Raw genomic sequence first — 13,402 nt, forward strand, 5'->3', positions numbered from 1 at the left:
GACAGCTTTGCACAATCTTGGCATTCTCTCAACCAGCTTCATGAGGTAGTCACCTGGAATGCATTTCAATTAACAGGTGTGCCTTGTTAAAAGTATATTTGTGGAATTTCTTTCCTTCTTAATGCGTTTGAGCCAATCAGTTGTGTTGTGACAAGGTAGGGGTTGCATACAAAGGACAGCCCTATTTAGTAAGTCTGTATCATAGCAAGAATAGCTTAAATAAGCAAAAAGAAACAACAGTCCATCATTAGTTTAAGACATGAAGGTCAGTCGACATGGAACATTTCAAGAACTTTCTTCAAGTGCAGTTGCAAAAATCATCAAACGCTATGATGAAACTGGCATTCATGAGGACCGCCACAGGAAAGGAAGACCCAGAGTTACCTCTGCTGCAGAGGATAAGTTCATTAGAGTTAACTACACCTCAGATTGCAGCCCAAATAAATGCTTCACAGAGTTCAAGTAACAGATACATCTCAACATCAACTGTTCAGAGGAGACTGTGTGAATCCGGCCTTTGTGGTCGAATTGCTGCAAAGAAACCACTAGTAAAGGACACCAATAAGAAGAAGAGACTTGCTTGGGCCAAGAAACACGAGCAATAGACATTAGACTGGTGGAAATTTGTCCTTTGGTCTGATGAGTCCAAATTTTAGATTTTTGGTTCCAACCCCCGTGTCTTTGTGAGACGCAGAGTAGGTGAACGGATGATCTTCTCATGTGTGGTTCCCACTGTGAAGCATGGAGGAGGAGGTGTGATGGTGTGGGGGTGCTTTGATGGTGACACTGTCAGTGATTTATTTAGAATTCAAGGTACACTTAACCAGAATGGCTACTATAGCATTCTGCAGTGATACGGCCTCCCATCTGATTTGCGCTTAGCGGGACTATCATTTGTTTTTCAACAGGACAATGACCCAACACACCTCCAGGCTGTGTAAGGGCTATTTGACCAATAAGGAGAGTAATGGAGTGCTGCATCAGAAGACCTGGCTTCCACAATCACTCAACCTCAACCAATTGAGATGGTTTGGGATGAGTTGGACAGCAGAGAGAAGGAAAAGCAGCCAACAAGTGTTCAGCATATATGGGAACCCCTTCAAGACTGTTGGAAAAGCATTCCAGATGAAGCTAGTTGAGAGAATGCCAAGAGTGTGCAAAGAGTTCATCAAGGCAAAGGGTGGCTACTTTGAAGAATCTAAAATCTAAAATATATTTTGATTTGTTTGACACTTTTTTGGTTACCACATGATTACTAATGTGTTATTACATAGTTGTGATATTTTCATTATTATTCTACAATGTATAAAATAGTAAAAATAAAGAAAAACCGTTGAATGAGTAGGTGTGCCAAAACTTTTGACTGTTACTGTAAGTCTTCAGACCCTTTGCTATGAGACTCAAAATTTTGCTCAGGTGCATCCTGTTTCCATTGATCATCCTTGAGATGTTTCTACAACTTGATTGGAGTCCACCTGTGGTAAATTCAATTGATTGGACATGATTTGGAAAGGCACACACCTGTCTATATAAGGTCTCACAGTTGACAGTGCATGTCAGAGCAAAATCCAATCCATGAGGTCGAAGGAATTGTCCGTAGAGCTCCGAGACAGGATTGTGTCGAGGCACAGATCTGGGGAAGGGTACCAAAATATTTCTGCAGCATTGAAGGTCCCCAAGAACACAGTGGCCTCCATCATTCTTAAATGGAAGAAGTTTGGAACTACCAAGACTCTTCCTAGAACTGGCCAAGAACCCAATGGTCACACTAACAGAGCTCCAGAGTTCCTCTGTGGAGATGGGAGAACCTTCCAGAAGGACAACCATCTCTGCAGCACTCCACAAATCAGGCCTTTATGATAGAGTGGCCAGACGGAAGCCACTCCTCAGTAAATGGCACGTGTCAGCCTGCTTGGAGTTTGCCAAAAGGCACCGAAAGACTCTCAGACCATGAGAAACAAGATGAAAACAAGATGGAACTCTTTGGTCTGAATGGCAAGCATCACGCCTGGAGGAAACCTGCCACCATCCCTATGGTGAAGCATCATGCTGTGGGGATGTTTTTCAGTGGAAGCGACTAGGAGACTAGTCTGGATTGAGGAAAAGATGAACGGAGCAAAGTACAGAGAGATCCTTGATGAAAACCTGCTCCAGAGTGCTCAGGACCTCAGACTGGGGCAAAGGTTCACCTTCCAACAGGACAACGACCCTAAGCACACAGCCAAGACATCACAGGAGTGCTTCCGAACAAGACTCTGAATATCCTTGACTGGCCCAGCCAGAGCTCGGACTTGAACCCGATCAAACATCTCTTGAGAGACCTGAAATTAGCTGTGCAGCAACACTCCACATCCAACCTGACAGAGCTTGAGAGGATCTGCAGAGAGGAATGGGAGAAACTCCCCAAATACAGGTGTACCAAGCTTGTAGCGTCATACCCAAGAAGACTCGAGGCTGTAATTGCTGCCAAAGGTGCTTCAACAAAGTACAGAGTACAGGGTCTGAATACTTATGTAAATATGATGTTTCATATTTTTTATAAATTTGCAAAAATGTCTAAACCTGTTTTTGCTTTGTCATTATGCGGTATTGTGTGTAGATTAATGAGGGGGGAAAAACGATTTAATATTTTTTAGAATAAGGATAACTTAACAAAATGTGGAAAAAGTCAAGGGGTCTGAATACTTTCCTAATGCACCATACCTAGGCTGCCTGCATATGGTTGGGCACATTTTTCATGCCATTACTTGAACGTTTTATTCATTTGGAAAATGCACAATTACATGATCTGAGAATAGGACTATTTTTATTTGGACATGGACATCTAAAATGTTCACTCTTGTTTGCCTCTTTAAAATTGACCTGGGTGTTGACACTTTGTTGCCCCATTAGTATAGAATTAGTAAACACAGAATTGCGTTTTAAAACGGTTCTGGTCGCATCTGTCACGTCCTGGCCAGTATATAAGGTTAATTGTTTTGTAGTTTGGTCAGGGCGTGGCAGGGGGTATTCGTTTTATGTAGTTCGGGGTGGTGTATTTTGGTGAAGGGTCATTTGGTTTAAGTATTCCGGGGTTTTGGGCAGTGTTTGGTTTTCAGTTATTCTATGTCTAGTCTAGTATGTCTGTTTCTATGTCTGGTTAATTGGGGTTGGGACTCTCAGTCGAAGGCAGGTGTTGTCTATCTGCCTTTGATTGAGAGTCCCATATATGAGGGTGTGTTTGTGATTTGTGGGTGATTGTGCTGTGTTGAGCTTTGCTTTGCAGACTGTCAGTTTATCGTTCGTTTTCTTGTTTTTGTATTCGTGTTGATTTCATTAAATGTTCAAGATGAACTCTATCGACTCTGCTGCGTATTGGTCTACCTTTTCCGACGATGATTTCGTTATATCGTCAGAAGACGAAGATACGCGTGACAGCATCGATATAATCACACAAAGGGCCACTACAACAATTAATCTACTGGATCCCAGCAGACCACACATGGAGGCCTCGCCCACGGGCTGTTTTCTCCGGTCTGTGTCGGCTGCCTGGAGAGACCTACATGGCCCTTTAGGAGCCAGTCTGAACACACATCCCTGTTTTATTCACGGAAACACAATTTGCGGCCATTATACAGCGTTATAGATTGCATCTACAAAACTCTCCTTGTTGACTAAAACGCAAGGAAGCCCCCCCCCACATACACACACAACAACAAAAAAACGTTGGACAGAAAAAAGTTTAATCTGAACACAACACACTTTTTAAAGAGTTAGGCTGAAGACAAACAATAGAAAGAGAGCGATGGAGATGTGAGGTTTGTTAGTATTGGATTAGTTTAAATTCTGTTAGGTAGATTAACCTATAAGAAACAAAACAAAGTAAATTCTAAGTAGGCTATAGACCACCCAGATTCAAAGTGAGACAGAGATTAGTCTAGCTACCAGTTGATCACGCCCCGGGTTTAGACATTCAAGCAGACAGCATGTGTTGGGCTGGCCAAGTCATTTGGTGCATGGCATGTCTTATCGGCGCAAGCCTAGCCTACAGTAGCTGGGGACCAACAGTCAGCCAGTCAGGAGGAGAGTGGGGGTTCCTTGGGACCCAGTCATCAACGAGGGAAAAGGTAGACTTCATTCTCAGTAGCTACCACTATGAGTAGAGTATGCTAGAGTAGAAGACCATTGACATTCACTGTAAAGGAAACAAGTGTCTGCTTTTGTTGGTATTTAGAGGGTGGTAAAAACTCGCCTTTATTTGTTAATTAGATGAAGCAGTCCGATAATAGCCAGTGTGGAAGTGTAGACATGTTTGATAACTCACAGTATCCATATAACTGCTTCAACTATGATGGAGATGGATACCCCTCCTGCAGCACGGATGAAGACAAGAAGATGTGTCGACCTGCTTACAGGTAGAATTCTTATGATTAATTTTGGCTTATGAATTTATAATAGAATTATCAAGAGTATTGTTATTAGCATTATTCATGATCTAAGCTATTATAAATTATGTATTTAAAATATGACATTATGTTTAGTTAGTTTTAATGTGTAAAAAAGTACTAAAGAAATTCAAATTATTTTGGTATTTTAAAGACCATAATATAAATCCCAAAGCAATGTAATGCAACTCATTTAAAATCTAAAACCGTTTTACTTACTCTCAGTTACCTTATTTTCTTAATTTTAAATAACCAAATATTGTTGTATTATTTTAATCAGATTGTGGTATTTCATCCAATATCCAAATTAAATTGGTATCATAATTAAGAATATTAAACCTGTTACCCTGAATATAATTTGAATCAGTCTTATCAAGATATTCTTGGTCAGGGTTGGGTAGGTTACTTTCTAAATGTAATCCGTTACAGTTACTAGTTACCTGTCCCAAATTTTAATCAGTAACGTCACTTTTGGATTACCAAAACTCAGTAATGTAATCTGATTACTTTCAGGTACTTTTGGATTACTTTCCCCTTAAAAGGCATGTAATCAGTTACTCTCCAACCATGTTCTTGTGAATTTCAATGTGAAAACCAACAAATAAATTGTTTTACTTTTTGTAACTTTCTGTCTGCCCTCTCTCCTCAGTTACATAGCGTTGATAGCCATGGCCATCCAGCAGAGTCCAGAGCACCGGGTCACCCTGTCAGGGATCTATGAGTTCATCATGAAGCGCTTTCCCTACTACCGGTCAGGAGCTTCACATGTTTATTCAACAGCCATTTTCTGGATACCTTCCACAAATTCAGTTTGACAGAGTAGTGTTTCCTTTATCTACTACAGGTCCAACCAGAGGGCATGGCAAAACTCCATACGACACAACCTCTCTCTCAACAGCTGCTTTGTTAAGGTAAGGGACATTTTATCACATGTTGTGTGATGATATTTGATCATTTGATTAATTACAAATGTTATCACAATCTTCGATACAAGTTTCACTTGATATCAGTCAGAACAATATATAAGACTATAATATTTTATCCTCATTGATGAAATATTGTATGAAACTTTGAAAATATATTACAATAATAAGGTAACAGTAAAGACAGGCATACACGTTTACATACTAATTTACCAATCGACTGTATGAATTGAAAGCAAATACTTTTTTCCACACAATATCAGCAAAAATGGTAACAGACATAACACTGTTTCATTACAGTACTGTACGTAGAATTCACATTTGAGCGTGATCTCAAAAATGATGGGGTTATTTCTCTTTTCTTATTGGTGTGTTTTTTTACTTTCCCTCCAGGTTCCCCGCACAGAAGGAAATGAGAAGGGGAAAGGCAACTACTGGACCTTCGCCACCGGTTGTGAGTCCATGCTCGACCTCTTTGAGAACGGCAACTTTCGGCGTCGCCGGCGCCGACGCAACATGAAGATTGGTTTCAGAGAGCCTGGGGAGCCTTTCTTCCCAGTAAACAACAACAACAACATCAACAAACAACAAAGCGGCTCCACCAGGCGTTCCGATCCTAACCCCAGTCCGGACTCCTTCTGCTCCATCAGCCCTGCCCACAGACCAGGTCACCACAACCCCCTCAACCCAAACTGCCAGGGGAAACCAGAACCGGAAATTAAATTCAGTATTGACTACATCCTCTCCACCCCAGACCCCCCTCTGCCGGGCTTCAGACCCCCACATAGTGGTACATCAGAGCCCCACATACACGTTCTGGAGCCCCAACACCTGAACCTGCACTTCTGGACCCTGTGAGTGTCACAGTCTTGACTACAAAGAGAGAGAGACTACATCTGAAAGACTGGATGGTTTTTCCTCCATATCCGAATTAGTAAATGAAGAGATCGAAAGACTGCCCTTTTGTGCAAGGGGATATTTTATTGACTTGTCCTGTAATTAAATAACATAGAGAGGTCCAGTATTGTGCTGTGGATCCTAGCTGATTATAGTAAATATACATTAGTCTACACTCAAAAGAAACTTGTACACTGTTCATAGTCTTGTCCCAAGGCATACATGTTTACATTACGCTTTATTCATGAAGTAGGACGTTCTGTTACGAAGGTCTGTGAAAATAATGATTCACCGATATAATATCTATAATCTATAATCTATATAATATCTTGCCTATTTTAAGGACAGGATAATACAGAGTATGCTGACTGTATGAGAAAGCTGATAAAACTGAAGGGAGTGTGATATCATCATAAACTATTAACATTAAAAGGTAATAATCTCTACAATGTTTTGGGTTAGTGAAAGTGTCAAAGCAAAGAACAGGGTAAAGGGCACATGTCACAGCTGGTACTCAGCCGTTTCAACCCTTGTTGTGATTGAAGGCAATTATCATGAGGTTGAATTAATCCAGGCTGAGCCCTCTCCAAACCTAATCTTTCCCAATGACCTTTTAAATTCTCCTGAGACTGACATACTCCATATTTAATCCAGGCACTCCATTAAAATACATTATATTCATATATTGTATGTAGGAGTTTAAACATGTGGTCTAATCTGCTAACATTTGTTTCCCTGTTATGAGGAGGGATATCAATCATCGCCGGGTTTCTCTTGCTTGTTTGAAGGGACAATTTTCAATTTAACCTTTATATTATGCCGTGACTACATCATTCAGGACAGGAGGGGTTTCAACAGAACACAACAACACACTTAACATGAGTGGCATTTAATATAGCATTACACTTGCAAGGTGAGAGCGAGATGTGACCCTAGTTAAATACACGAGGCCTGCCATAACAACAATGCCGCAACCCCCTCCCGACCAGCCTGACGCAATTATAATTAAACACACCGGCGTATGCCTCCTTGCAAATCCTGTGATCGATCAGTGATATTAACATTCATACCTGCTTGGCCCTCCAGCCAACGTCTAGCACCACCACTGTTATGGATCAGTAGGTTTCCATTAACGAAGCTGTTGATATAAGGTGGCGCTGTGGATGTAGGCCTATTTGGGTAAATTAACTTAGCATAAAGTGCTGCAAGGCTGGTCTGGGTCTGCATGGGTCTGTGTTGAGACACCAAAGAGAAAGAGCACAGGCAGGGGAAAAGTCGGTGCACACATTATGTTGTCAATGAATGCTCCTATTATTGCTGTAGCTGCGGACTGAATGGTTCTAGAACAGCGTCTATTACATTTATTAAACGTCTTTATTTCATGTTTGATTTATTTTTCTTGGGAAATATTTTTTAATTAATCCAAGCATTTTCGCAAAATATTTTAAATCCATTTTAAGGCTATCAATATTTTTTACCTTTATTTATGTCATATTGAGCAAAAAAAAAAACACACAGCTGGCCTATCTAGCGGAAATCACTCAGTTCTGCCTGCCTCCAGGACAAGACTCATCCCAATAAACGTCAACTTGCTGTGGGCTATGTTGCAGGTAGGTAATGTTGAAATGTGCAGCGCAGGGTAGATTGAGTGGAATAGGGAGAAGGAAATTGGGAAAGCAACGATCTGCAACGTTAATAACATCTAAATCATAAACACAAGTAAGTCATTTAATCTACAGCGTTTGTTTTATAATTGGATTTTCATTCTTGGGAGTCATTTTCAACATGACTGTGATCATGAATCTCATTATAAATATGTGTGTTGTTGTTTATAAACAATACAATACAGTGTATGTTTGTATATGGGGGAGGCTGTGTAATTTCTCTTTACTTGACTAACAACCATGATTTCTTTGAGCTGTGGTAGGAGTGGGTAGGGGTGCAGTTTGTTGTATTGTTGGACTTGCTTATGTACCAGTCCTACAATGGAATGCAGATTGCTGGGTAATGATATCAGGCTTGCATCTAGCTAATGAAGATGGGTTGGAATAGCCTGAGAAGCCAGAAAGGACTCACATACATTTGAATCCATTCGAAGCCCCATTTACAGTACAAGTCAAAAGCCCAGGGGTAGATTCTGCGGGGTGGAATATGCCAGTTTTAAAATGGCTTTTAAATGTGTTTTGAATGAGAACATCAACACTGGATGTCAAATCAATGTCAGTTTAGATGTGTTTACAGTTACATTATATTTACTGTAGATCCTTCAGGCCCTGTATGCCTCCTGCTACTGGAGACCTGTTAGGATGTCCCTGCTAAACCCGAAACGGGGGTTTAAAAATGACTAGAAGGGTGTAAGAAATGAAATAGGATGTAAGAGAAATATGGGAAGTATCCCTTATTTTACATCACTGTTCACTGAGAATTGGCATCTACTGCTTAGCAAGCAGGAACCGCTTTATATGTTGAGGCACTTCAGTGAATCTCAAAGAAATGAGAGTAATTTGTTAGCTAATTACTATGTAATTACGGTAGCTTGCAACTCTTAGTAAATAGCAAGTAAACATCGGACTGTAAAATAATGGGTAAGCCCTCATTTCCAATTCAGCCTGCCTCATTTCTCCTCCACCTCCAGTTACATGTCTGCTTGTCCCAGTCAGGAAGCCTGGCAGAGCTTACTATGAGTCCCAAATGACACCCTATTCCCTATATAGTGCACTATTTTTGACCAGGACCCATAGGGCTCTTCTCAAAAGTAGTGCACTATGTAGGGAATAGGGTGCCATTTGGGAAGCATATTACTAAGACCATAGACAGAACACAATGTCTAATCCAATGTTTGATGGACCAATCTGAGACATCCACTTGTTGTTGCTGAGTCAACGTTTTGTAAACCCTCTTCAAGAATATTATCTGTGACAACATCTATAGGGGTACAGCAGACTGCTTAAAAAAAGCTAACTAGCATATTGACATTATATTGTCCCATGTTTCAGTATTCACACTTCACAGTCATGTCCTTTGGGTGAAAATACAATAATTAATATGCATTTATCATGAAATGATAGATGAGAAGACGGCAGACAATGAGATTAAAACGTTTCAGAATCAGACCTTGACTTTATTTAATTCTTCCTTGCAATTGTAAAGACTGAATTACACAGCATGCACAATGTGTGTGTTATCGTGACACAGCTCTGTGTTGCATGGAAGGCACATTGCACACCATGTACACACACATGCAATGCAACTACAATGCACCACAGCCCTGGTCAATACACACAAACGTACGCACGCCAGTCAGTCTCTCACACACACACACACAGACACAGAAACACACACGTCAGTTGATTTTGCTGCTTTGCTATGAGTGTATGGGCTGATTGACGGTGGTTAGTCCCAGTCCCTTCCAGCGCTGCTTGCACATGGCCATTTGCCTTCTCACACCCAGTTTGGCCAGTAGGAGCTGCTCACAGCTTAGAACGTGAACTGTGATTGTCATGTTTCCATTGAAACTGAAGAGAGGAAGAGAAGAACATCATTAATCCTGTCTGTTTTACACCGCTACTGCCTTCAGTGGGTTCTACCACAGATAAAAGGTTATCAGTATCTTTGATACTACTACGTACTGCAAAGATCCATGGTCCCATGTAAACAACCACTAGAAAAGGGGAGGGCAAGAGACCATTGACATTAATAGAGGCTGGGTGACTGTAAGACCACTTGTTAATTCATGTTGTCGGTGTAAGTCGGCCTACGCCAGGGTTCCCCAACTGGCGGCTCGCAGGCCAAATTTGTCCCCCAAGTTTTTTAAACAAAAACTAAAAACATTTTTGTTTTGAATTAAACATTATATATATGTTCATTGTTGGACATAAAAGACTGCAAAAACACCAGGAAATCAGCTCCAAGTGATTTTGATTTAACCCCCTAGAGTTGATTGACGCACCGTTGCTTCAATCTAAGTTACATAACAAAAAAATCCCCATAAAAATGTGTCAGTTTAAACTAGAGTTTAGGTTGTTTTCTTTGCATTGGATGCGTCTCAATCCACTGCATCCGCCAGTGTCACACTTCCGCATCTGCGGTGAAAGGTGGCAAAGCTAGAGCGGTCTTTGTTAGACCATGAGACATCCTGAAATTGGTCTTCTCACGTAAACATCTGTAGCGTACGAATGGTTTGACCTACAAACTAAACTACTTCCTCGCAATGGAAAGGGGAGACTCTCACAAAAACGATGGTGTTCTCCGTTTTGCTCTACGACCCCCACAAGTGTCACGGTATCGGTTTAAAAAAATTAATGGAAGGATGAAGGTGATTTTGTGCATACCCCCAAAAAGGGGTTAAATATGTGTAAAAAATATATATACATATATGTATTTCCTGAGCTTTCTTAAATCTCCTAGATTTAGGACAGACATTTCAAAACCTTGTTTCTTGGGCCAAAATCTAAATTTTATCAAATACATTTTGTATATATTTTTTGATACCTAAAGGGGTCCTAAAATTCTAAATGGAGCAGCTAAATGATCCATAGCATGACCAGTTTAAAACAATTCCTTGTCAGTTTAGTACCCCATCCTCCAACAATGTCTTACTCTAAAGGATTAAGGAATCTGTCCCCAAGTATTCCCACGCACAATAGAGACACGTGATCGTATACAAGCCAGATTTAAAGTTATTATGTTTTAGTCAAACATATCTGTTTGGGTTTTCTGTGGTCAATTTGCAGTCTACAAAGTATTTGTAATTATGTTCCGGCCTCCAACCATCTGCTCAAGAAAAAATCATCCCGAGGCTGAATCTAGTTGATCCCTGGCCTATGCTATGCTCAGACTGCTCCCTTTACACACATACTTTAATCAAGAGCGCTATGGTTTTAATGTCATTGATTTATTCGGAAATCTCTATCTATTTCAATCATTAATAACGCAGAGGCAGCTTTCCTCTCTCTCAGATCGATGTCCAGTTACCACTATCACATTACTGGACAATACGGAAGTCTTCAATGCAGTATTTGATCGCATGTGGCATGATCACATGTTTTTCTTAGAGGTTTTCATAAAGGTTTTGAATCTTCTAGTTATTATAATGAAAGTTTTGGCGGGGTCACTTAAATCATTCATATTTTCCAAAAATGACAGATTATAGTAAGTATAGCGTTGAAATTATGAGAAAGGATACAAGATTGAGATAATTCAGTAAATAATCAATCAAATATGAATTATGACCACATTGCAAAATACATGTACATTGCCATAAAATTTCGCAACAAGAAGAACAAACATCCATCTAATGCAACAATATATTATTACTACGATTTACCTTCCAAAGTGAAATCCACACGTTATGGAATAGAACAGAATAGAATTTGTGGACATGTTCAGCAAGCTTGTGCAAAGCATGAGTCGTGCAATAAGACACGCCCATATTTTTGACCGGGAAAATGCAGCAGGCAGTATGGAGCAGAATGTGAGGAGCCAGCCATGCTCCAGATGAGGTGATCCTAAACAACCAATGGGAGAGCCCCGAGGCTACTGGCAGTTAGGGCCTGCCCCCCTAAGGAAGAAAGGGATGAGAGAGAGAGCCATGGGATGAGGATTGGAGGGAATGCAGTGGTTCCACAGCAAGGTGAATGGTTACTGTAGGTCAAATTAGACTAGAGTACTGTATGTGAGGCAGAAGCCATGAAAAGGTTTACTTCTGTTCCACAGTACAGTAATGTACTTTGTTTTATTTCTTTGCAAGCATATGTAATCATGCACAGTCAAAACTGCACAGAAATGTATCAGACAAGTTGATACAGTCTAGACTCAACATAACTATATACACAGCATTAAACTATATATGGTAAGAAAAAACAAAAACAAAGGGATAAAGTTGGAGCAGATTACACCGCTATAGCGTTTTATTGGTGTTCAACACATGCATGAGTCAAACAAGAGTCAAACAAGTGAGCTCCAAAAGTATTGGAATAGTGACACATTTTGGCTCTACTCCAGCACTTTGGATTTGAAATGATACAATGACTATGAAGTTAAAGTGCAGACTGACAGCTTTTTAATTTAAGGATTTTTCCATCCATATCGAGTGAACTGTTTAACAATTAAACACTTTTTGTACATAGTTCTCCTATTTTAGGTGACCAAAAGTATTGGGACAAATTCACTTGCGTTAAAGTACTAAAAAGTAAAGTATTTAGTCCCATATCCATAGCATGCAATGACTACATCAAGCTTTTGACTCATTTTTTTGGATGTATTTGCTGTTTGTTTTAGTTGTGTTTCAGATTATTTTGTGCCCAATAGAAATTAATGGTAATTAATGTGTCATTTTGGAGTCACTTTTATTGTAAATAAGAATAGAATATGTTTCTAAACATGTCTACATTAATGTGGATGCTACCATGATTATGGATATTCCTGAATGAACTGTGAATAAAGATGAGTGAGAGGCACAAATATCGTACCCCCAAGACATGCTAACCTCTCACCATTATAATAACAGGGGAGGTTAGCATTTTATATCATACCCCCAAGACATGCTAACCTCTCACCATTATAATAACAGGGGAGGTTAGCATTTTATATCATACCCCCAAGACATGCTAACCTCTCACCATTATAATAACAGGGGAGGTTAGCATTTTTTGGGCGGTATGATATCCACATCTGGCTTCTTCCCTTGCGAGATCATCTGAGACCTGGGCAGCTGATGAAACTAAGGAGTTTTTCTGTAATAAAGCCCTTTTGTGGGGAAAAATATCTAATTCTGATTGGCTGGTCCTGGCTCCCCAGTGGGTGGGCCTATGCCTACATGGCTGCACCCCTGCCCAGTCATGTGAAAGCCATAGATTAGGGCCTAATGAATGTATTTAAATTGTCAGATTTCCTTACATGAACTGTAACTCAGTAAAATCGTTGAAATTGTTGCATTTATATTTTTGCTCAGTATACTTCAATTGGGGTGGCAGGTAGCTTAGTGGTTAGAGTGTTGGACTAGTAACCGAAAGGTTGCAAGATCGAATCCCCGAGCTGACAAGGTAAAAATCTGTTATTCTGCCCCTGAACAAGGCAGTTAAACCGACTGTTCCTAGGCCATTATTGAAAATAAGAATTTGTTCTTAACTGAGGTAATGTCCAAATAATTTTATTTAT

General features: G+C 40.1%; 1 protein-coding gene and 1 long non-coding RNA gene across 2 annotated transcripts; one reads left to right on the forward strand and one right to left on the reverse strand.

Annotated features, from left to right (window-relative positions):
* Positions 1-4,187: 4,187 nt before the first annotated feature.
* Positions 4,188-6,693, forward strand: LOC115152631 (forkhead box protein L1-like). Its single transcript, XM_029697391.1, has 4 exons — positions 4,188-4,394; positions 5,074-5,175; positions 5,269-5,335; positions 5,741-6,693. Exons 1-4 carry the CDS (start codon positions 4,249-4,251, stop codon positions 6,203-6,205), a joined length of 780 nt encoding a protein of 259 aa, XP_029553251.1. The 5' UTR covers positions 4,188-4,248; the 3' UTR covers positions 6,206-6,693.
* Positions 6,694-9,344: 2,651 nt separating this feature from the next.
* Positions 9,345-11,912, reverse strand: LOC115152933 (uncharacterized). Its single transcript, XR_003867610.1, has 2 exons — positions 11,571-11,912; positions 9,345-9,759 (listed from the first exon to the last, which is right to left on the reverse strand). It is a non-coding gene; the product is annotated as an uncharacterized LOC115152933 (long non-coding RNA).
* Between the last annotated feature and the right edge of the window lie 1,490 nt (positions 11,913-13,402).

Source organism: Salmo trutta, chromosome 18 (assembly GCF_901001165.1).
Source record: "Salmo trutta chromosome 18, fSalTru1.1, whole genome shotgun sequence".
In the NCBI taxonomy this organism is placed as follows: Eukaryota; Metazoa; Chordata; class Actinopteri; order Salmoniformes; family Salmonidae; genus Salmo; species Salmo trutta.

Bases quoted from the DNA above. Each gene is read 5' to 3' on its own strand.
- LOC115152631 (XM_029697391.1), top strand. From the start codon at position 4,249: ATGAAGCAGTCCGATAATAGCCAGTGTGGAAGTGTAGACATGTTTGAT. The intron at 4,395-5,073 runs GTAGAATTCTTA...CTCTCTCCTCAG, and splicing joins ATGTGTCGACCTGCTTACAG to TTACATAGCGTTGATAGCCA. The intron at 5,176-5,268 runs GTCAGGAGCTTC...TATCTACTACAG, and splicing joins AAGCGCTTTCCCTACTACCG to GTCCAACCAGAGGGCATGGC.